This window comes from Talaromyces proteolyticus (genome assembly GCF_021365285.1).
Source record: "Talaromyces proteolyticus strain PMI_201 chromosome Unknown BGW36scaffold_14, whole genome shotgun sequence".
Lineage (NCBI taxonomy): Eukaryota > Fungi > Ascomycota > Eurotiomycetes > Eurotiales > Trichocomaceae > Talaromyces > Talaromyces proteolyticus.
In genome coordinates this window covers 265,350-287,109 of record NW_025764290.1, presented here as the reverse complement: position 1 = coordinate 287,109, position 21,760 = coordinate 265,350, and the positions used below count along the sequence as shown (strand labels likewise).

Below are 21,760 nucleotides of genomic sequence, written 5' to 3'. Positions count from 1 at the left end.
ATACATGCAAATGGGTGTGTTTATATAGATGTCGTTCCTACAATATCCCTACAATCTGTCCGTATACAGATTGTATATCCAATCACCTTCTTGTCTTTTCCTACACTTCTCCTACACTCTTATTGTATACCCGAGTGTAGTTGCTTATGTAATGTGTAATCCCGTGTGAGTAGCAAACGGGCTGTGTGTGGTCGTGGTAACTGGTTGGCCGTGGTGTTAGCCGCTTTAACAGACACTTGCCCTGAAGTGGCTTAAGACATCCTAATCTGTCCTTAGCTTTGCATATGTTGGTTTCGTAACATTACTGCGGCTAGGCTAAGATAGGTAAAGCGTGTGCCAAGAATTACAGATTGGTGTGGAGACAAAGTCGAGGTGCGCGCATAAATCTGGAAGGTGATTCTGCACGTCTCTGTACAACTCCTATTCTTCTACGAGATTCATCCGGACCAACCGTAGTCAAGATTTATCTGCTCAATTAAGAGTGCTTGCTACTTATGTAATCTATTCTTTTCTCTTCACGGCGGTTTCTACGTACCTCGGACTCACGGGACTCTGTATAGCGCATAGATCTTACCTGACTGGGTAGATATTCCGGCAGACCGCCACGAGGAACTCGGCCGTATTTCTACGTCACTGAAGACGATTATAGACAGGAAGGATCTAGTGGCATCGAGATCGAGGAGGAAAAAAAGATATTGTCACCCTAACGAGAGCGTCTTACAACCGCTTGCGCTCTGGTCGTCCTCGGGCATCTCTAACAAGCCACTAACTCAAGCTTCTATATCCATAATCCAGTCTCACTCTCGATCTATCTATAGGTATTTGATCAATAGCGTCGCTCCTAATGCATAATACTACTGACCATTACCTAGATCTTTTTCGCAACTTGATCATGTTCATAAAAGTGATTCGGTGATAAAAGTGCGTTCTAATCTCAGAGGACGCTTCTCTTTTCACTATTGAAGATGAACAGCTGCCTTATAACCGATTAGTTTCTCTTGAAATCCCACCTCGACATCTGGAACTATGCTCGCTATCGCTTAAACAAGCTGAAGTTCCAGTTGCGGACGGCTCGGAGGAGGACCGTTTTGCTTCTCGTTTGTTTGGAAGTAAGGTAGGTGCATGGGGTGAGATATGTTGCTTTACCAAGTAGGGGAGGCTCTACTTCATTAGTTCCCCGAGGACATACCCGTTCTAACAATCTATCAATCTATCAATCTTTATATGTATCTAAATGTATTTAATTTATCATTGCTGTACCCCGCTGTGCGGCCCCTGAGGCTTTGCTGCTTATCGGAAGCGGCCGATGCCGTGTGGCTGACGTCCCTGCTGCAGTGGCCGGGTCCGGCAACAATATCTATCCATCACCATTAATTACTCTTAAATATTATTAGCGGCTCTCTTTCTCCTACATTTATGATGATTTACTGTTCTTATATGCTACTTTCCACACTGACTCCCAATTCTGTCATCCGGCACGCAGCCTGATCGCTTTACCGGCAGTCAATTGCTGCTATCGTGGGGTCTCGTGGGGTCATTCGTTGTGTGACGCTGATGCTGATAAGTGGATTTTCGGATCAATCAAGATATCAGCAACCAACTCTGCTTGAGCCTTCTTGAATAGTTCTTTCTCTTTACTGTATCTTTTGTATGGTATTTTTCAGATTATATTATATAGAAAACGTCTATCCTTCATTGAGGTCTGGACGTAGTCAAAATGGCCCCGACTTATACGCTCTATCATGGCACGTTCATCCAACTACCCCGACTCGTCAGGCCATCTGGGGAGAGGTATACTCTCGAGACTAATACTGGTGCTTTGTGGGTGTTGAATGAAAGCGGCCGGATCGAGGGGTTTGATTGGAGTGTTGGAAGCGACGAATACGGACTCAACAAGATCGTTGAGAAGAACGGGTGGATCGTGGTGCCAGAGGGCACAGCCACAAATGGGACGACGTATCCAGATGGCAACGAAAACCCGACTGTTGTGATTATCAGAGGTGGTCGGGAGGGGAGGAATGGGTTCTTTTTCCCGGGGTTTATAGGTGAGTGCTGCTCCCACTACATGGAGGTGGAATCAATCCATGCTCATACGTTCCAGACACCCATATCCATGCATCTCAATACCCGAATGCTGGTATATTTGGCTCCTCGACACTTTTAGATTGGTTGAAAAAGTATACCTTCCCTATGGAAAAATCCTTTGCGGAGGGTGAAAATTCTGATGTTGCGCCGCCAAAAGCGCATACGGTTTACAACCGCGTCATCTCTCGGACGCTTTCTTATGGAACGACTACAGCGGCTTACTACGCAACGATACACGTACCAGCAACATGTCTACTAGCTTCACTATGCCAGCAGCGCGGACAACGCGCTTTCATTGGCCGCGTGTGTATGGACAATCCCGCGTTTTGCCCCGACGATTACCAAGATGCGTCGAGCGACGAGTCTATCGACGCCATGCAGAAGGTCATCGATTATGTGCAGCACATCGACCCCAAAGCAAAACTCGTCGCCCCCATCGTCACGCCCCGATTTGCCCCGACCTGTTCTCACACAGCCCTAACCGGCCTGGGGAAGCTCGCCGCATCGTATACCCCGCCGCTGCATATCCAGACGCATATTTCAGAAAATAAGAATGAGGTTGCGTTGGTGAAGGAGTTGTTCCCGGGGTCAAGCTACGCGCAGGTCTATGATGATAAGGGGCTCTTGACGCCCCGCACAATCCTTGCGCACGCGGTCTATTTGAGCGCCGAAGAGCGCGCTTTGGTCAAGGCCCGTGAGGCCAAGGTGTCGCACTGCCCGGCATCGAATAGCGCACTTGGATCTGGCATTTGCCCGGTACGCACGCTTTTAGATGATGGAATCACAGTCGGCTTGGGCACGGATGTCAGCGGCGGGTACTCGCCCAGCATCCTCGAAGCAACTCGTCAAGCGTGCCTCGTGTCGCGGCTGCTCTCCTCGCAAACGCCCGAGAATAATGGTCGCGAGACCCTGTCTGTTGAGGAAGCACTGTACCTGGCAACCCGAGGGGGCGCTCAGGTAATTGACATGGCCGATCAGATAGGCGGGTTTGAGAAGGGAATGCTGTTCGACGCTCAGTTGATTGAGCTTGGGCGTGGAGTTGGCGAGGGTGATGACCAAGACGGTCTGGTCGATCAAGGAGGCGAGGATGCTGGTGGCATAGACTTGTTTGGGTGGGAGAGCTGGGAGGAGAAGATTGCGAAGTGGGTGTGGAGTGGAGATGATCGTAATGTTAAGGCTGTTTGGGTTGGGGGGAGAATGGTCCATAAGAGGGCTAATATATAAGTGCTTATTCATTATACGTAGTTGACGCATTGCCATTTGTGGTATAGACATAGAATTGGATCCTCGGTTCTTTGCATTATTATTCTGAGACATTTTCTTGAGATATGCGCTGTTATCTAAATACGGCGTATGTGTAGTCTATCGTTCAATATTGAGGGCATGCATTGTTGGTTTGTTTCAGTGGCTGGTTGTCTAGCCTTGCGTTGGAATGTTGAGGTCCGGCCATGGATGGATTCCTTCAAGGAATGCTTCTAGAAAGCAGTATACGGAACAATACTCGGAAAAACAAAGAGGCCAAATAGAATATAGCCCTAAATATGTTATAATCTCTAGAAAGCTTGATATCATTGTATTCATGTAGTTTAAAGAGCCTGCAGAGTACTCATGCACTTGACTTCAAATGTCATATTAAACAGGCCTCCATCTATAAATAATCATACAACACATTCCTCCCCCCTTGGCAAGATACTCCAGCCTCCCTTCCCAGCAAGCCTTCCCTAAAAAGGAAATCCTAATTCCATCCCTTACTTCACCCATCTCTAATATGATATCGTCGGCGACGAAAACAAACATCACAAACTCCTTGATAACCGATAAGGAGATCTAGATGACGTACGATATGCCGGGTAACCTGTCAATCAGGGCAATTCTATTGTTGCCATGTGCTCGCCCGTCATTCTTGTTGTACATGATTACTGATTTCGGAAATCTGCATCTGACCACGATCAGCTCAAAATCGACGTTAACGGGTTGGAATTAGATTCAATGCTCGATGCGGCTTATCACTCTCTGTTTAATTCATTTTTCATATTTTATCGATATTTTCCGGTTACAGGATATTGTACATAGATTAGATGACAATTTAGTTATTAAGCCGATGATCCGTTCCAATGTGTACTCTTCTTCTCCTCAGAAGCTTTCGTTCCTTTTGGGTGGCATGTCCTTTTAAGGAGAATCGGATATAACGACAGAAGCATATACTCATGCATATATACCCATGACATAATAATGAGATTAAGCGACCTTCTTGCGCTGGCGTGCGTTGTACATTATGCATTCGCCATAGGGTTTCTCAACAGCCCGCTGTCCCGCGACTTGCATCTGGCGGCGGCGTTAGGGCTAGACGCAGACAGCGTTCTCTTGAATCCCGTGAATTTCCACCAAACAATTGAGAAGTCGGTGTCTATTTCAGTTACCCCTGAATATGTTTCTGTGAGTCTGCTTTGTTTTTTTTTGTTTTTTTTCCCCCTTATTGGATTGATTTCAGAGCAATGCTGATAGCGGATAGATACCAATTGATCATGACAACTATACCCTAGGTACATATCAGAATAGATATTGGGTATCGACAAAGTACTATAAGCCCGGAGGACCTGTTTTTGTATATGATGTCGGCGAAACGTCGGCTGAGAGCTCGGCTCGATCTATGCTGTCTAGTGATTCGACCTTTGTGGGAAGCCTTCTGAAAGACTTTGGCGGGATTGGTATTGTTTGGGAGCATCGGTATGTCAGCACTAATTTTCTCTTAAATCAATAGATTGGGAATGATTTGGTTGTAAGGCAGGGCTAACTGATAAATAGGTATTATGGAGAGTCATTACCAATGGGCCCTGTGGACCTCGACACGCCAATAGAGAATTTCAAATATCTCACCAACCACCAAGCATTATTCGACATACCACATTTTGCAAGCAATTTTCAGCGAAGTGACATTCTCGACGAGGATTTATCGCCCAAAGGCACTCCCTGGGTTATGCTCGGCGGGTCATATTCGGGCATGAGGGCGGCGTTTACTCGGAATCAATTCCCAGATACTATCTACGCCGCGTATGCCTCCTCGGCACCTGTCCAAGCGAAGGTCGATATGGGAGTCTATTTCGAGCAGGTTTATCGTGGAATGGTGGCCAATGGGTACCAAGGCTGCGCACATGACCTTCACGCTGCCATGGTCTATGTGGATTCGCAGCTCGCCCGCAACGGATCGGCAAGCGAGGCTGTGAAGTCGCTATTTCTCGGTGAAGGCGGAAAGAGAAATTCCAATGGTGATTTCACGTCTGCTTTAGGCTACATCTACGGCACTTTCCAGGCATATGGAATGGGAGGAGGAGAGTCGAGTTTGGGTGCATTATGTGATTGGATGGAGGCGCTACCAAATGCATCTCGAGCAAACTCCTCGCGAGCAGGACGACGCAATAATTCCACAGAATCGAACAATGGAACCCTACCAACATCAGCGACGTCGACTGGCTGGGCTCCGTTTGTCGGCAAGAAGATTGTTGCCGAGCGCTTTGCATCTTGGCCTCAACTCATCCCGCTCATCAATGGCTACAGCTCGACGGAGTGTGGCAAGGATGTATCGGATTTTGAGTCCTGCGATTTGGGTACGAGAATGGATGATTCAGATTCGATTAGTTGGATGTGGCAGTACTGCTCGCAATTCGGGTTCTTTCAACAAGACAATATCAATCCTAACCCTACTCACGGTCTCCTATCCACCCATCAAACCCTGGCATACAACCAGGAGGTATGCAACCGCCAGTTTCCCGGCGCGGTAGAGAACGGCCTCCTCCCTCCATCCCCTGCGGCCGAGCAGACAAATCAAGAGACCGGAGGCTGGACAATCCGTCCGTCGAATACGTACTGGTCAGGCGGGGAGTTTGATCCGTGGAGGCCATTATCGCCGCTTTCCACCGAAGATTTCGCGCCAAATTTTGTGACGTTTAGAACGAATACACCGGTATGTGGTCGGAAGACCGCGAGGAGAGAGCTGTTTGGGTATGTGATGAAGAATGCGATGCATTGTTTTGACTTGAATATGAGGTTTGAAGAAGGCGCTTTGTCGAGGGGTTTCTTCACTGATGCGTTGAGAGAGTGGTTGTCGTGCTGGAAGAAGCAGAAGAGATCGGTATGGATTGCTTGATCTGTACATAATTTCAAAGCTTGCACATGAAATGGCCCATTGAGGAATTGTCTCATTGGGTTACAGTCGATATCAGTGTGGTTTTGTTCATAATAGCATATTAGAATAGCATATTGCTTAGTTAGAATCTTATGATATTTTTTGGCGAATTATTATATATTAAGCCTAATTATCTTCCAACATGGTAATTATTTAAGTCTACCTCTTTCCGACAACGTCTAGTCAATTGGTTAAGCAGCCTGTTCCAAACACCTGCGCATCATCACTAGCACTTACCCTTGAGTTAGACCGCAGCAAGTAACTTGCTGTTTTGAGTTAACTTCGCCATAACCAACACCAGACTTCCAACCAGCATACTAACACCACTGTATATCGAAACAGAAAGATAGCCATACTTATCAATGAGAGCTCCACTCACAGGTGTCCCCGCTAGTGCACTGCAAAAGTCAGTATAAGCTCGAAATTGCAGAGAAGTTACCACTTACGAAAGTGAGGTCGAAGCCATCACAAAACCCACTGCAGTGCCCATGTTACTTGGTGTAGCTATTTGAGCAGCACAGGCTTGTTGGAGAGACAGAATCCCCTTTATGCGTGTAAGCAAACCATCCTGTTATTATATGAAATATAGAACTTACCCCTGAAGAAAAGCCATAAGCAAGAGAGAATATAACAATGCCTGCCGCTGACGTGACTGTTGTCCAACACAAGGCAATGATACCGGAGAAAACAGTCATAATGATACACAAGTTAAACCTTCCATATCGATCTGCAACCAACCCTGGAAGTATTCGACCGAAGAGTGATGCGCCATTAATCAAGGAGACAGTGTAGAAGGCTAAGTTCGTCGAAAAGCCCGACTCGATAGCGTAGCTGGTTGTGAAGAAGAAAGGCGTAAACATGCCAAAATAAATAAGGAAGAATCCAGACGCAGTAAACAGCATTTCCTTTGTGTTCACAACCGTCCAGTCCCAGGCTGGCTTCTTAAGGGGCTCTCCCATTGTCTTTGGCAAAATTGGAGGGCGTGCGATTATGGATGACACGGCTAAGATAGGTAGCATGATTAAACCTGCAATCCTCATAGTCCATCCAAAGCCAATGTTCGGTTTTTGTAAAAGCTGGTGCACGACGATCGGCCAGATCACGCCTCCTAAAGAGGAACCTGCTATGGTGACACCAAGAGCAACGGCTCGTCTCTTCTTGAAGTATTGGCCTATCAGTGCAACAGCAGGACAGACGAGACATGCATTAGCGATACCCAGGAGTATAGCTTGGGCAAGAATAAATTGCCAGTATTTGCGACACAGGGAAATCATCATCAGAGAGAAGACTGTTAAGGTGGATCCTGCCCAAAACATGACCTCATAGAATAGTCAGCATGTATCTTCAAATATTTAAATCAAAAGTATTTATCTTACAACAGGCCCAGATAGATCGAGAATACGGCCTGTGACGAGCGACCCAGAGAACAATATGAAAATGTTGATTGACCCAATCCACCCAATATCTGAGCCGGATTCATTTGACAGAAAACTCTCGCCGTAGTATGTTTGGAACACACCAAATGCGTTCTGGAAGCCGACAGTGCAAAATACAGCTCCTGTTGCTCCTAACAGTGATAAAATAGAACGGCTCCTAATAATAAATTAGCAACATTTTCCTATCCCAAGGCTAGGTCCTTTTACGTGAATTCGCCGGAGCTTGAAGATACATGTGCTTCATGGTCATTACTTGAAGACGCCGAGTAAGGGATAGAAGCGTCCGTCAGTTCCTTTTCATTCATTCTCAACGATATGGACCTGGTTCTGGCGACTTTGGTTCACACAGTTCTAGAAAGTAATAAAAGCTTGAATTCCATCCCATAAACTTCTTAGTGGGTGACAGAGACTTTATATACGCCATTTTGGAGCTTATTCTATTAAAATTTTCTTTCCAATGTTGCTAGCTCGGAGTGTCCGTTTTGTTGTTGACAGTTAGGGCGGCGGTCACTGTGGTGCTCGACTGCGGACTGTCCATGGAGACTCCGAAAAGCTAAACCCGAAATGGAAACGCATGATCCTTCCCTCCGAACGACAACTTGATCGTGATGCGATTAAATTCGATCTTTCTTTCTATTCATCAAAGTCCAATTATTCTAGTTTATTGATATATCAGAACCTAGAACTTTTGACAATGTCTGCTAAAAGAAAGGCAAATTCGGACCAGGCAGGTAGTCAGAATCGGAAGCGCGCACCTCGACAGGACCCAGTCTCATGCCAGAGTTGTCGAACGAAGAAATTAAAATGTGACCGGCAGCAGCCATGCCACAACTGCCAAACACGACGTAATGAATGTGTGTATGCGGTCAACACATTCCATCAATTCACCTATCCCACACCACCATCGACAACCACGGAAAGGTCTTCATCAGTACCCGTTTTTACTCAACCAGTAGTATCCGAAATCATCAGACCACCATCGAAAGGTGGACAGAGATCTTCAGAAGATAATGCACAGGAAATAACTACTGGTTGGCTGGAGACTATCGTGATGGGACCGCGTATGCCCGACGCTTTGCCCATGTCGATGAAAGACAAGCATATACCAAATTGTGCTAATCTACCGACGCCATTAGCCTCCTTCTTACCTCGCGAGTCGGAGGCTATCTTGTTGTTTAACTACTATACCAATAACATAGACTATGTCTACCATGTGATAGTACCAGATCGGACTTTATCTCAAATCACTACGATTTATCAAAACGTGCACACCAATTCTACAGTGAATCTGAACCATCTTGCATTACTTTTCAGCATCACTGCTGCGGCTCACTACTTTCGAAACATGGGCTCTTTCAATTCTTCAAAAGAAGACGAAAGAGAGGCCGAAAAGAAATGTCGCGAGTTCACTACCCTTGTCGGTGCCGCACTAACGCAGAGCAATTATCTGAATTATCCCACAGTTGAAGGGATTCAGGCGACAATTATCATTTGTCATTGTGTTTCTAATCTGGGTCAAGAACCGGCTATTCGGGCCTACTTTGTTCATGGGACGATGATTAGTCAGGGAAGACAGTTGGGCCTTCATCGCATCGACTCTGTGCAGAGTAAAGAATGTAGGAAGAGGAATGGTTATGATCCAGTGGAGTTAGAGCTCAAACGCAGACTGTGGTGGCAGCTAGTTTCTTTTGATTGGTATGATCCCCCTTCTCCCAAAATCCCCATACTAATTTGCAAAGGCTCTTGGGTTTCTTGAGTGGCCCTCAGGAAGGCACCTATCTCATACAACCTACTCATATGTCGGTTAATATGCCAGTAAATATCCATGATGACGAACTTGGACGACAAGAAGATGGATATTGTAATCCGGAAACAGTACCCACGAAAATGTCATACGCTATTGAACGGCTAAAACTCGCCACCGTTTGTCGTGAGATTATAGATGCAACCTGCCAAGAACAGGCTCAGGGCATTGAAATCGAATACACTAAGATTATGGATCTCGATCGGAGGCTCAACCAGCAGTACAAACAGATACCCGAGTTCTTCCGACTTGACAGCGTCACTCGCCGTAAATATGCGCAGCTTTATAAGGATTGGCCTCAGATATCTTGGCAGAGACTACTTCTTCATCAAGGATATCATGCACGTGTTTGTCGATTACACCGAAGCTATTTCATAAGAGGAGCACAGGATCCCACGTATTCATATTCTCACGTCATGTGCCTACAATCTGCTCGTCGAGTTATTGAGATCAAACGGATTATGGATAGTGAAATCCAAAACATGCCCGGTAGCTCACTGATTTGGTCCGTCATGCATCATGTGTTCATGGCAGCGGCTATTCTGCTGATGGATTTGTGTTTTAATTGGGATGATATCTTGGCGGATAAGCGGCGCGAGGAGATCCTGGATGCTTGCCGGATGCTGGATAGGGCACAGCAACGCTCCAGTCTTGTGCAGGAAGGCATCAATGCTCTGATGGAGGTGATGCAGCGATACTGGCGTCCATCAAACGAACAACAGCATCCTGAAACGGAATCTCGTTCAGACTCAGTCTCGGGGGTTGGTGTTGGTGCTAGAGATGAAGATGTTGCGGTTCATTCTCTAGAGTCAGATACGAGCGTTTACCCGACAAACTCTTCGGATTTTACCAGTATTGATAACCGGGGACTAGAGAATATGTGGTCCGAGTTTCTAGACAATGGCGCTCCCTTGGTGGCCAATCCGGAGGAATGGGCGGGTCTGTTGGCTGACCTTACTGATGCTACTAACCTTTATGAATAAAGGTATCACTATTTTGTGTTTTGCAGCTTTATATTAGTAGCCACCGATGACGAAACAAAGTGGGCTCGTCTGGGTGTATGTTCCCGAACCCTAATGACAACTTAAAAATCGGATCGGATAGTGAGGTCATATAGGGGCAAACAACAGCATCTTAAAATGCAGGTCACAACTATACCAGCTGCACAAACCATGCACACGAGAGAAGAAAATTGAAAATCAGTCTAAAAGAGAGTGTGCAGCGGCAATGCCAGACCAACGTCGAAAAGGTTTCCCCCGCGTACATCGCTACATAACTACACACAACCGCGATGGGGAGTCTGTATTTCTCTCATCCAGCCAGGTCCCAGAATGCGCGCCCTTTCACTCAGCTGGTGAGGACGGAGAACTCGCCCTACTATACTCCACCGACACGTTCCCCGTCCAATGTCAAAACGAAGTTGACGTCGCCGTCTACGACTCCTGTCTACACATGCCCCCGGGCATCAGTCCTGAGAACGGCACGGTATTCCGGGTCATCGACATGCAGCCGCTGAAAGAAACGCCGATGCACCGCACAGTGACAGTGGATTACAGCGTTGTATTGGAGGGCGAGGTCGATCTGGTGCTGGATAGTGGGCAAAAGCGCACGTTGCACCGAGGCGACGTCACTATTCAGCGAGGAACAGCACATTCATATCGCAATCGAAGTAATGAGGATTGGTGCCGGTTGCTGTTTGTTTTTATGCCAATGCAGCAGTTGACTATTAGTGGGAAGAAGATGGAGGAGGAGTGGTATAGTGAGAGGTACGAGACGAAGGATGAGCAGGATAAGAAGGAGCAAGAGGGGTACCATGACTAGGAGATATTATCTTGAAATCAGTAATATTAATTTCACTACCACTATACTATTCAACTCTCAATGCTCACCGCACATGTCGATATCAAAATCAAACATACAATCTTTACCTTCCGAATACCCTCTGTCAATGCCAGAAAATGCCTTACTTAGTCACTATCATTACTCAGGACTTGACTCCGTACTCAACCCACTTTTCATGATATCAGACACAATCCAAATCCGGCAACGCGCCACGCCCTTTCGGAGATCACTACACCTCCTGCAGCTGACTCGGCCTAGAAATGTTTCCCTTTACGGGATCCAGCCAGACCCTGGTCAAACTGACTAAACCATTTCGGTAACCATTCAGTGTATATGATTTAAGAGTTATCGTATGCGAGATCCAATCAGATAAGCTTAAAGATATCATTGAGGACAGCGCGGAATAAGTCCGCTTCCCCGCTTGAGAGGCTATCGCGAACATTCTAACATTCTCTCCAGGTCATTACTTTGCACAGTCTGACGAACTTAGTCAATTCCAGTTAGAGTATGAGAATAGTATTGAGACTTCTGCAGGTCAGCTGCAGGCCAGCTGTAAGTCGCTGTCATCATTTGATATTATTAATATTACTGTTATTGGCGTTGGGTATAGCTCGGTACCGATAGGCAATTTCCGGCTCGGTAATTTCCGCGCTTTCCTTTTCTCGTCGCTGAGTGATTAAATTGATGATTTCATGCTTTTCTTCACTTAAATACTGCAAATCTTCATCTGTATTGACAGTTAAGGCTGGGGTCATTTAATTGACACTCTAGCCTGTGTTTTTCCTTGATTTCTGCGCATACAAATACCGCACTTATATTATTCTAACATTGCCAAACTTCCCCTCAGTAACCCCGCGTCACGGCATGGATCGCGAACAGTTTCGAGCGGCGGCACACGCTGCCATTGACGATAGTAAGCAGATTCTACACCATCATTCTTCCAATAATTCTACTTGGCAGAAACTGACCTTTCAGTTATCAACCACTTCGACACCGTACCCGACCGCCGTGTGCTGCCCACCATCGAACCGGGTTATCTCCGCCCTCAAATCCCAGAGAACCCTCCCCTCGAACCGCAAAAATGGTCCGAAATCCACGCAGACATCGAATCTAAGATCCAGCCGGGGCTAACCCACTGGCAATCGCCCAATTTCATGGCCTTCTTCCCCGCGTCCGTCACATACCCCAGCATCCTTGGCGAAATGTACTCTGCTGCGTTCACAGCACCGGCTTTTAATTGGATATGTTCGCCTGCGTGTACAGAACTTGAGACGATTATTATGGACTGGGTCGCTAAAGCGTTGGCTCTTCCGGAGTGTTTCCTCAGCACGTCCGCGAACGGCGGCGGTGGTGTTATTCAAGGTACTGCGAGTGAATCAGTTGCAACCATGATGATTGCAGCACGCGAACGTCGCGCGCGGGAAAAAACTCTAGCTGAGGGATTCAAAGACGGTTCTGTGGAGTATGAGAACCGGGTGTGTGAGAATCGCGCCAAGCTAGTCTCTATATCAAGTGATCAAACACATAGCAGCACCGCAAAGGCGGCGTTGGTTGCAGGGACCAGGTTCCGCAGTATCCCGACGAAGCTGGAGGATAACATGGAATTGACGGGCGAGGCAGTTCGGAAAGTGTTGGAAGAGATTGAGGCGGATGGGCTAGATCCTTACTATATCACTCTCAGTATGGGCACAACCAATTCGTGTGCCGTGGACCGGTTTGCAGAAGTCAAAACTGTGTTGAGTGAGAAGGAGTCTTGGAAGCGGATCTGGGTGCATATCGATGCAGCTTATGCGGGCGCTGCTCTTGTTGCGGATGAGTATCAGCATATTGCACAGAATTTCGCAGAGGGAGTGGACAGTTTCAACATGAACATGCACAAATGGCTTATGGTTAATTTCGACGCCAGGTAGACCGACCTAACCTCCACTTCTATTCTTTTCTGTTGGGAAGCTAATCTCTTCCAGCTGCCTCTGGGTCCGCAACCGTACCGACCTCACCAATGCCCTTGACATTACGCCAACTTACCTGCGCAATCCATACTCGGAGCTCGGCACTGTGATAGACTACCGTAATTGGCAGATCTCACTAGGCCGACGTTTCCGAAGTCTCAAGATCTGGTTCGTCATGCGCACATACGGACTCAATGGCTTGAAAGCGCACGTCCGCAACGGGATCTCACTCGGCAACATCTTCGCCGACAAGGTGCGGAGTCGGTCTGACCTATTCGAAATCGTGACGACGCCTGCATACGGTCTGACAGTCTTGCGAGTGCGTAATCCTGCTGCTGCTGCTGCTGCTGGGGATGTACCTAATGGCACTTCTGAGCATAAGCATATCGTCCAGGTCGACGAAAAGGCAAATGAGCTATCGAAAAAGGTCTATGAGTTGATTAACTCCAGAGGAGAAGTTTTCTTGACGTCAACGGTATTTGCCGGGACATACTCTATTCGAGTTGTAAATGGAAGCGCACAGGCAGAGGAAAAGCATATACTCCGAGCTTTCGATATCATCGTCGAGACTACTGAGGAGGTCCTAAGGGGTAAACAATGATTTTGCTATATAGACTTGAATTTGTAAAATGTATATAAACTCTCAACTTACGGTCAATTAGCTAGCAAATTCTGACTTTTTGTTCTCAACACCGTAACTCTAGCATACGCCACATACCTCCATAATGCTTATCATTAAAAAACATATTTTATAAGTAAGGGGCACACTTTTCAATTACCATACAAAACTAGCATTTTTGGCCCCTTCATATTTCGCCACTTTTATTAAAAAATATAGTCTGAAAATTGATATAGTAATTATTATGTATTATAAATTAGAATATTTTTTAATATTAATAAGATTAATCTAAAAATAATTATTATTTTAAAACTTACGCTGTAAACCCATGTATTTTTCATGCATCTTTTTATCTTAATAATGATTCCTAATTATTTCGTCAAATTAAGAATATATAATATTGAAAGTAAGCTTTATATTATATATCATTTTTAGACTATATTTTCTAATAAAAGTGGCGAAATATCAATGGGCCAAAAATGCTAGTTTTGTATAATATGTTAGACAGCTATAGCGGCCATAAGCTTCGAAACTTAGGCTTTAAAGTGACAATATGTCCGCTGACCTATAGAAGCAATAGCACACCCATATAATGAAGCCCTGTAAAAACTTCTAGCATGTGAATATTATTTGTTTTAGAAAAAAATTATGTATCATTTCTCAAGTAGAGACAGCAGCTTAAATAAATTGCTGCAAGAAAGAACCAAAGCCCTTTTTTGAAGAATCGGCTGTTGCCGGATTTGGCCAGGCGGTGAGCAAAGGGTCTGTGCTGAGACAACTTAAGGGCTTCTGGTACGTACCCCAGGAAATCATCAGTGCGAAATACCACTGTACAGCAGCTAAACCAGTACTCAAATTATACAACGCTGCTCTGATCAAAGCATTCGACCCACTACGTGTCGCGACGTATGATATGAGTCTCCAAATATTCAATGACAATGAACATCAGCCCTCAAAACGCCCCCGCACTAAAGAGCGAACCACTCTGGCGTGTATTGGTTGTAAGCAAAAAAAGTTAAAGGTAAGAGCTCTCGTCTAGGTTTCTCGAAAATAAGTATACGGAACCAAAATTATGTTCTTAGTGCGATGGCCAAAGCCCCAAGTGTCAGAATTGTAAAGTTTCAGGACGGGGTGAGTGGAAGTCCAATGGAAATAGAACATTGAATGTATAACGAATGGCATCATCAAAGATTGTCTAGTCGAAGACCCCGCGACGGGCTTGTACCGGCCGCGAGATTACTTGCAATCCCTCGAGTCCCGGGTTGCTTATCTAGAGTCCCTTCTTCAGGAAGTCTGTCCAGATGTGGCCCTGGACCATATGCAAACTGCACCAGGAGAGAGAGTTGACGCTGGAGGAGGTGGAGCACATGCTGCAGCACACTCCCCTGCATCGCCTCCGATAGGACATAGCTCTATGTCTTTGCATAATCCAACAAGTCATCCGCCTAATGAGAATGCCCAATCTGAGGACCAACATGTCGATCTCCTTTCATCCGAGGTTGCGTTGCTCTGCCTAAGCGCCGCCGGCCGAGAGCCTCATTACTTTGGGCCCTCGTCTGCGGTTTCATTCTCCCGGATTGTCAGCGCAACAATGGGCTTTGCAAATAATTTGGGCACTAGCGCAAGCTCACAACATAGCACTGACCCCGCAGAAGGAGAGGAGCGCAATATATTCCAAGAACCTGTAATCTTTCATCCGCCATCACCGCGCTCAGGGAAGCGGTTGATCCAAGCGTATTTTGATAATATTCATCCCCAATACCCCTTCTTACATAGGCCTACGTTTAATCGATGGGAAGAAGAAGTTCGAAAAGGCACACAACTAGGGAACATGAAAGATGTGGAAGACGTGCCGCTATTTTTTGTTCTAATGGTAAACTACTCTAACTACTCGGAGACACGAAAGAAGACATCCACAGCTAACGACGCGTCATGGTGGTGGTCAAACTAGGTTTACGCTATTGGTTCTCTCACACTAGGACAGAGTCAGAAGAAAACCGCAGAGGTGGGCTAGAATACATATGACTCTTTAGAAGCGGAAGATGCTAAGATAATTTAGATGTATTACTCCATGGCACTGGACCATATATCACCAGTGTTAGCGTCAAATTCCCTAGAGTCGATTCAGTGTATACTCAGCTGCGCAGTGTATTCGATCAGGTCTCCTGTCGGAGTCAGCTTATGGTGGGCGATGACTATTGACATCGGAGCAGCCACATGCTAACGATGACAGGAAAATATCTGGTATGGCCATTCGACATTGTATCGAGCTGGGCTACCATCGTAGCACCGCATTATACCATCGTGGTGTGGATACCTTAACTAGAGAATTGATTAAAAGATGCTTCTGGGTTGGCTATGACATTGACCGTGTTGCGGCATTCACTCTTGGTCGCCCAGTTGGTATACCTGAGGAGTGTATTGATGTTGAGGTACAGATTCGTCGACCTTTTCCATTACAATAATGAAAAACAGACCTGTGCTGAGAATGTGGGACTAAACTAATTCATGTCTAGCTCCCAGCCGATATTGACGACGAATATATTACTCCCTTAGGATTAGAGCGAAATCCACGCAATGTGGGAGAACCACCTACTCTTATGACGGGGGCTCTTCACGTTATCCGCCTGCGCCGTTTATGGGCTAAATTCAGCCAGAGTCTCTACACAAAAGGCGACCACCGTGATGATGGTACTGTCGACAGTCTTCGCCAGGAGCTTGATGACTGGCATGCTGCTCTCCCTGGTCAGTTCACGTCATCTCGCCCGCGGCCATTGTCAGTTTTTGCCTCCACAGAATGGTTTCAGCTTGCTTATGCTCACTCAATCCTGCTACTGTACCGACCCTATATCACTAGCAGCCTGAGTCACAGCCGGCCAACGATAGAGATTCATGACCCGGAGCGGATCGATCGAGTCTTTGAAGAGTGCTCGGTGCGTGCAAGGGAGATGTGTCTTTTATACCGCCGATTATACCAGAGTTCAACTATTCAATTTACTTGGGGTAGCTTGCATATCTTGTTTCTCGGTGGCCTCACTTATTTATACTGTTTATGGCGATCACAGAAGGTGAGAGAGATGACGAGCCAGGCCGAGGTCATCACGACGTGCATGGCATGCAGTACTGTCCTGGTGATTATTGCGGAGAGATGGAATCTGGCAACTTCCTACCGTGACCTTTTTGAGACGCTTTCGGAGCGTACAATAAGTATGGTGTTTGGAGATAGCGGCAACGCTCCTGCTCTCAGCCAACAGTTACCCCAAAGATCCATGGTAGATGCAAATGCAGGAGATCATCTGCTTGGGGAGACACTTTTTCAGGATTGGATCACGGGTCTAGGTGGAGTGTCTGTTCCTCAGGAATCAGAATGGCTTGTCCAGGAATTGCTTCAGGGTGATGTACAACTTCTCCCTGGTACGTTTTACAATGGAGATATGAATATGTAATTATAGCTCTGCACACTGATTATTATTGATACTGAAAGCCTTTTGAGCTACATTATAACAAAGTGATGACGGGGAACGATTAAACTAGGGGGTTCTAACTGGTCATAAACAGCAAAGCAAACCTAATAAGCATTGTTATTCCGTTGCTATTGATGTGGCATTTCCTCGGGATCAACAAAAGCACTCAAATACGTATTCCTAAAACTGTAGCACATCTTTCCAGACTTCGTTTTTGCATCCCCGCATATAACACATCTGGATCCAGTACTTGGGTACCTAAAGCTCGTTCAAACCCTTCAAGGTCAGGGCAAGCGTTCAATTCGTTTCTCTCAGTTGCCGATTTGTCATTTTTATTGCTTCCTAGGTTGGACTGAAAGATACCGGCAGCTGAAAACGGTAGGAAATCCTCATAAGTGATTGGGACTGCCTCTATTATACCTTCGCATATCAGGCTCTCCAGTGAGGTGGATCGACAATCGAAGGAGTTAGAGGTAAAAGTAGCTTGTGCATTCCTCCTCATCATCGTGTTTTGACTCATATTTATTCGATATTCATAGTAAACGAGTCCTTGTTTCCGTAGCTCATCCCAGTCGTCGGGATATACCTGAAAACAATCTTCCATGATCTTATCGATTGTGTGGGGATCGACTGTTGCAGCTGTATCTGATGACCGTGCCTTTTGCATCACTAATTCGAGCAGTCGATCATACAATTGGCGCCCCTTTGGCGTGACAGCAGCACCGCGTTCTTCAATTTCACCAAATCTGGCTTTGTGTGAGCCTTCTATTAAGGGAGTAGCATCGTTAGGGTCCCTCAAAAGAGTAGCGTCGTAGAAAGAGGATGAGGAAGGGAAATGTATCTTCTCTTCCAGCGCTAGAAAGCTGGTTTGACGCAAGAGGATAGGGCATTTTCTCCGCGGAGGACCTTCGATACGACTTTTCACGGCCATTTTAGCCTGAAGCATGGCAGACTGAGCCTCAGTGATATCTAATGTTCGTGGAGTCAGGTGATTAATGTGAGCGCTACGGAAGCAGGCAATGTCTGCTAAAATTGGGTGTTCTGATTTCAGAAGCTGATATTGCTCGTAGTTCGCAGCTGCGGTGGAATGCCAGCTGAAGGATCGGAGGACTTGGATGATGTATGTTTCTGCTTGGGATTTCGTCAACCGGTTTCCCTGGCTCTCAGCAACATCTAGCAGACGCATTAATTCGTCACTGAAGATGCGACGATGTCTGAGTAGAGATAGCGCCACACTCTTTGCGTCATCGGATCGCAGCAAATCTGGTCGTAGCAACGTGGTGAAGACCCGAAATGGGTTTTTCTGGAGAGATAAACCATCGACAGGGCGAAAGCATGTTGCATGCATGGGCAGCCCAGCCACAGAAAGATCATAATATCCCACGGGATGCATGCCTACAAGATTGAAAATGCGATGGACTGTCTGGAGTTCTTGGTTCGTTCCCAACCGGATGGCTCCGTGTCGCTCAAGACTGAGGCGCTCGGTTTCAGTGGCGGAGGGTAATTTACTTTGGTTGATGTTTCGTACGATCTGAACAAGGTCGCCATACAAGGGAACCTCTGCTGTGTACATTGCTGACATGGAGAGAGCAAACGTGGTCCGGAGCACGTCTTCCTCAACGTAGCAGTCGCTGTCAATATCGCGGTTATTGACTGTCGTCAAGTCACCAGATGTAAATGGGTGATGGTAACCTGTGGAGGTGGCCATTATGGCTATGAAACAGAATTCTGCAAATGGATCAATCTAATGAAGCAGATGGGTTCAACTTTCCGAGGTCAATATTGTATAATTCCCAGTTTTTCAGTTTATATAAGCTCATTTTTTAGCAAATATATATATATTTACCGGTATACGTATCATTTTAATAAGGTAAAATGCTTCACATTATTAGTTTGTACCAAACGAAGCAGTGTTGAAGAGGACGACTGTTGCGAATACTGGACGGATACTTCCGAGACTTCGCAATTACTAACGGACGCATCACCCATCGCCAGAAAGAAATATCTTGCTGTCTCACTAAAAAGACGAGATAATGCGAAAAATGCCTAGCTTCCCATCGTAATGATTATCATTATGCAACTAATTAGGTAATGTCACTCCATACCGGAAGAAGCCGAATGCAGGCCATGACGAATGGGGTTGGACTCTTACTCCGCAAATGTATTGATTGAAATATGGGGGGCTTTACTCAACAAAGACAGCCCACGTACTGCAATGCTGGCCCTGGTATCTCTGGAAAATATAACTTAAACGAAGACGAAAGTGTAGAAGAGGAAAACCAAAAATAAGTTCTGGTTACTACTATCACCATGAGCTCCACAATTACAACCACTACTACCATCACCGAAGCTGCACTTCCTGTCTTAAACACCACAAAGGATGAAAACGGGCAGATGAGGCGAGTTCATCACATTCCAAGACCTGCCACCAAAGAGGCGGAGCGGAAATGGCTCTTGGAACAAATGGCCGGCGCATTTCGCATCTTCGCGAAGTTAGGATACGCGGACGGAGGAAGTGGGCATATTAGCCTGAGAGGTATTGAACAATTCATATTCCTTCTTCTACTTTTTAGGTTCGTCGTTCAATAAAATTAACTCTCTTTAAGACCCCGTCGAGCCCACTACATTCTGGATCAATCCTTATGGAGAACACTTTGCCCTGCTCCGAGTCTCGGATATGGTCCGCGTTGACGAGCGTGGAAATCGAGTGGGGGGAGCCAATAAACAGATCAACACTGCAGGATTCATTATTCACTCGATTATCCATCAACGGCGGCCAGACCTCCATGCGGCATGCCATATGCACAGCCCATATGGCCGGGCATGGAGTACTTTTGGTAAGGGAATTGACATGCTGAACCAAGGTACTGTGTCTTGCTCCTTCATTATACGACCAATACGAAAAACAGATATATCTAACGAGACAGCAAATCGTAGACTCCTGTATGTTTTACAACGATCTCTCGGTCTACTCAGGCTTTGGCGGCGTGGTCCTGTCTCACGAGGAAGGACACCAGATTGCCAACGCTTTGGGACCTACGAATAAGAATATCATTTTACAGAACCATGGGCTATTGACTGCAGGTGGCACCGTTGCCGAAGCAGCTGGATTCTTTATCGCACTTGAGCGAGCATGTCAATCACAGCTTCTAGTGGAGTCTGCGATTGCCCAGACTACCATAGCCGGTGGGAATGGCGGACTCACCAAGAGGGTTGTTGATGAGAGAGCGGCTGCACATACGAAAAATGGCACAGGGACGCCCGAGGTAATGTATATGCAATTCAAACCGGAATATGACCTGATTCTGAAGGAGACTGGTGGTGATTTTCTGGTTTGAATTCGACTACTTTGATACCTAGATTGCTATATTGAGATATTGCGAGACTATGAGGACTCCACAGCTCCCCAGACAAGTGGCCTATTTCGTTGTAGCCCAGAGTAAAACCAGCAACCCATAGTATACACATCATACACAGGTAGCCGTACCGCGCGCTGAATTGCCCCGGCAAATGGCGGCATCTGCGTGCATTCTAATAAAATCCCACCAATATCTGAGTATTCTATCACCATATTTCTGGCTATTTCAACCAACTCCTTCTCTATATCGGCATGCACATAAGGCGCTCCGTGTTGGATGAGCCGGCGCAAATGGCCGTTGGCTGGTGCCCCGACGATACGAGTCCTGCTTACGGCACCGCAGGATAGACCAATTTTCGTGAGATGGTCAGGACCAAGTCGTGCATCGTCGTAGGTTAATATTCCGATGGTTTTCCCAGGTGGTAGAAAGGCAAGAAGAGAGGGGATTTGTAGGAGAGAAGATGTTGCAATAGGAATTGGTAAACGTGCCGAGAGTCTGAATTTTCGCTGTCAACAATCTCTGAATACTCTCGTTGCGAAGCAGGGGGGGAAGTAGAGAAAATAAGTACCTACTCTTGCTGTGCCATGGCTAGAAAACCACAACTCGTGATAATGCCTACGCATCCTCGCGCAGCAAGCTTCAATCCAGCTTCCACAAAACGGTCAATTAATGCGGCATCGTATGCGCCTTTCGTAACAACTTCACTCTCCGAGGAGCCTTCAGCCTGTATGTGAATTAAGGGAAATGGCCAAGTACTTTCATTGAATGCATCCCCAGGTGGCCGATGAAAATGCACATCGATGGCAATAAAACCGAGAGGCGGCAATAATTGCTTGTCAGCCATACTCGGTCGTATTTTGTTTTTGACTTTGCATTGAGAACCAAGAGTTGGCTACATCAAGTTCCTCCCTTTCGTTTTGGATTGATGACTCCGTCATCGTATAGAATTTCTTGCCATAATGAGTTACGTACGCGTTTGTTCGTGATGATTGGGTTCGGAGGAAGCCAGAAAGCTTATC

The 21,760-nt window shown here is 46.2% G+C and overlaps 10 protein-coding genes across 10 annotated transcripts; 7 read left to right on the top strand and 3 right to left on the bottom strand.

Moving 5' to 3' along the window:
• The first annotated feature begins 1,379 nt into the window (after positions 1–1,379).
• On the top strand, positions 1,380–3,398 carry BGW36DRAFT_329256 (chlorohydrolase family protein). Its single transcript, XM_046212794.1, has 2 exons — positions 1,380–2,045; positions 2,102–3,398. Exons 1-2 carry the CDS (start codon positions 1,718–1,720, stop codon positions 3,307–3,309), a joined length of 1,536 nt encoding a protein of 511 aa, XP_046066174.1. The 5' UTR covers positions 1,380–1,717; the 3' UTR covers positions 3,310–3,398.
• Positions 3,399–4,317: 919 nt separating this feature from the next.
• BGW36DRAFT_364631 (putative serine peptidase, family S28) lies at positions 4,318–6,229 on the top strand (the record flags this gene model as incomplete). Its single annotated transcript, XM_046214573.1, has 3 exons — positions 4,318–4,521; positions 4,598–4,812; positions 4,891–6,229. 3 exons carry the CDS (start codon positions 4,318–4,320, stop codon positions 6,227–6,229), a joined length of 1,758 nt encoding a protein of 585 aa, XP_046066173.1.
• Positions 6,230–6,398: 169 nt separating this feature from the next.
• On the bottom strand, positions 6,399–8,182 carry BGW36DRAFT_350845 (putative MFS monocarboxylate transporter). Its single transcript, XM_046213337.1, has 6 exons — positions 7,912–8,182; positions 7,645–7,861; positions 6,865–7,587; positions 6,715–6,812; positions 6,506–6,666; positions 6,399–6,447 (listed from the first exon to the last, which is right to left on the bottom strand). Exons 1-5 carry the CDS (start codon positions 8,007–8,009, stop codon positions 6,513–6,515), a joined length of 1,290 nt encoding a protein of 429 aa, XP_046066172.1. The 5' UTR covers positions 8,010–8,182; the 3' UTR covers positions 6,399–6,447; positions 6,506–6,512.
• Positions 8,183–8,398: 216 nt separating this feature from the next.
• On the top strand, positions 8,399–10,491 carry BGW36DRAFT_307264 (uncharacterized protein; the record flags this gene model as incomplete). Its single annotated transcript, XM_046212225.1, has 2 exons — positions 8,399–9,399; positions 9,444–10,491. The coding sequence occupies 2 exons, from the start codon at positions 8,399–8,401 to the stop codon at positions 10,489–10,491; spliced, it is 2,049 nt and encodes a 682-aa protein (XP_046066171.1).
• BGW36DRAFT_329247 (uncharacterized protein) lies at positions 10,266–11,419 on the top strand. Its single transcript, XM_046212793.1, has one exon. The coding sequence runs from the start codon at positions 10,736–10,738 to the stop codon at positions 11,327–11,329; it is 594 nt and encodes a 197-aa protein (XP_046066170.1). The 5' UTR covers positions 10,266–10,735; the 3' UTR covers positions 11,330–11,419.
• Positions 11,420–11,918: 499 nt separating this feature from the next.
• On the top strand, positions 11,919–13,990 carry BGW36DRAFT_350835 (putative aromatic-L-amino-acid decarboxylase). Its single transcript, XM_046213336.1, has 3 exons — positions 11,919–12,263; positions 12,326–13,256; positions 13,315–13,990. The coding sequence occupies exons 1-3, from the start codon at positions 12,215–12,217 to the stop codon at positions 13,898–13,900; spliced, it is 1,566 nt and encodes a 521-aa protein (XP_046066169.1). The 5' UTR covers positions 11,919–12,214; the 3' UTR covers positions 13,901–13,990.
• A 749-nt stretch (positions 13,991–14,739) lies between these two features.
• BGW36DRAFT_350833 (fungal-specific transcription factor domain-containing protein) lies at positions 14,740–17,474 on the top strand. Its single transcript, XM_046213335.1, has 7 exons — positions 14,740–14,939; positions 15,001–15,049; positions 15,109–15,791; positions 15,870–15,923; positions 15,978–16,102; positions 16,152–16,350; positions 16,435–17,474. The coding sequence occupies exons 1-7, from the start codon at positions 14,832–14,834 to the stop codon at positions 17,362–17,364; spliced, it is 2,148 nt and encodes a 715-aa protein (XP_046066168.1). The 5' UTR covers positions 14,740–14,831; the 3' UTR covers positions 17,365–17,474.
• A 74-nt stretch (positions 17,475–17,548) lies between these two features.
• BGW36DRAFT_364624 (uncharacterized protein) lies at positions 17,549–19,090 on the bottom strand (the record flags this gene model as incomplete). Its single annotated transcript, XM_046214572.1, has 1 exon — positions 17,549–19,090. The coding sequence occupies one exon, from the start codon at positions 19,088–19,090 to the stop codon at positions 17,549–17,551; it is 1,542 nt and encodes a 513-aa protein (XP_046066167.1).
• Positions 19,091–19,776: 686 nt separating this feature from the next.
• On the top strand, positions 19,777–20,720 carry BGW36DRAFT_307384 (putative aldolase; the record flags this gene model as incomplete). Its single annotated transcript, XM_046212234.1, has 3 exons — positions 19,777–19,918; positions 19,989–20,246; positions 20,320–20,720. The coding sequence occupies 3 exons, from the start codon at positions 19,777–19,779 to the stop codon at positions 20,718–20,720; spliced, it is 801 nt and encodes a 266-aa protein (XP_046066166.1).
• Positions 20,698–21,707, bottom strand: BGW36DRAFT_465869 (uncharacterized protein). The gene is made up of 2 exons (XM_046222319.1): positions 21,314–21,707; positions 20,698–21,236 (listed from the first exon to the last, which is right to left on the bottom strand). Exons 1-2 carry the CDS (start codon positions 21,583–21,585, stop codon positions 20,768–20,770), a joined length of 741 nt encoding a protein of 246 aa, XP_046066165.1. The 5' UTR covers positions 21,586–21,707; the 3' UTR covers positions 20,698–20,767.
• Between the last annotated feature and the right edge of the window lie 53 nt (positions 21,708–21,760).

What these genes read in the sequence shown, in the direction of transcription:
- BGW36DRAFT_350835 (XM_046213336.1), top strand. Translation starts at nt 12,215, where the DNA reads ATGGATCGCGAACAGTTTCGAGCGGCGGCACACGCTGCCATTGACGAT. An exon ending in ACACGCTGCCATTGACGATA is followed by an intron (nt 12,264 to 12,325) that starts GTAAGCAGATTC and finishes CTGACCTTTCAG; the next exon opens with TTATCAACCACTTCGACACC. An exon ending in ATGGTTAATTTCGACGCCAG is followed by an intron (nt 13,257 to 13,314) that starts GTAGACCGACCT and finishes AATCTCTTCCAG; the next exon opens with CTGCCTCTGGGTCCGCAACC.
- BGW36DRAFT_329247 (XM_046212793.1), top strand. Translation starts at nt 10,736, where the DNA reads ATGCCAGACCAACGTCGAAAAGGTTTCCCCCGCGTACATCGCTACATA.
- BGW36DRAFT_465869 (XM_046222319.1), bottom strand. Translation starts at nt 21,585, where the DNA reads ATGGCTGACAAGCAATTATTGCCGCCTCTCGGTTTTATTGCCATCGAT. An exon ending in CTAGCCATGGCACAGCAAGA is followed by an intron (nt 21,237 to 21,313) that starts GTAGGTACTTAT and finishes GCGAAAATTCAG; the next exon opens with ACTCTCGGCACGTTTACCAA.
- BGW36DRAFT_350845 (XM_046213337.1), bottom strand. Translation starts at nt 8,009, where the DNA reads ATGAATGAAAAGGAACTGACGGACGCTTCTATCCCTTACTCGGCGTCT. An exon ending in TCAAGCTCCGGCGAATTCAC is followed by an intron (nt 7,862 to 7,911) that starts GTAAAAGGACCT and finishes ATTTATTATTAG; the next exon opens with GAGCCGTTCTATTTTATCAC. An exon ending in TCGATCTATCTGGGCCTGTT is followed by an intron (nt 7,588 to 7,644) that starts GTAAGATAAATA and finishes CTATTCTATGAG; the next exon opens with GTCATGTTTTGGGCAGGATC.
- BGW36DRAFT_350833 (XM_046213335.1), top strand. Translation starts at nt 14,832, where the DNA reads ATGAGTCTCCAAATATTCAATGACAATGAACATCAGCCCTCAAAACGC. An exon ending in TTGTAAAGTTTCAGGACGGG is followed by an intron (nt 15,050 to 15,108) that starts GTGAGTGGAAGT and finishes GCATCATCAAAG; the next exon opens with ATTGTCTAGTCGAAGACCCC. An exon ending in GTCAGAAGAAAACCGCAGAG is followed by an intron (nt 15,924 to 15,977) that starts GTGGGCTAGAAT and finishes AAGATAATTTAG; the next exon opens with ATGTATTACTCCATGGCACT.
- BGW36DRAFT_329256 (XM_046212794.1), top strand. Translation starts at nt 1,718, where the DNA reads ATGGCCCCGACTTATACGCTCTATCATGGCACGTTCATCCAACTACCC. An exon ending in CTTTTTCCCGGGGTTTATAG is followed by an intron (nt 2,046 to 2,101) that starts GTGAGTGCTGCT and finishes CATACGTTCCAG; the next exon opens with ACACCCATATCCATGCATCT.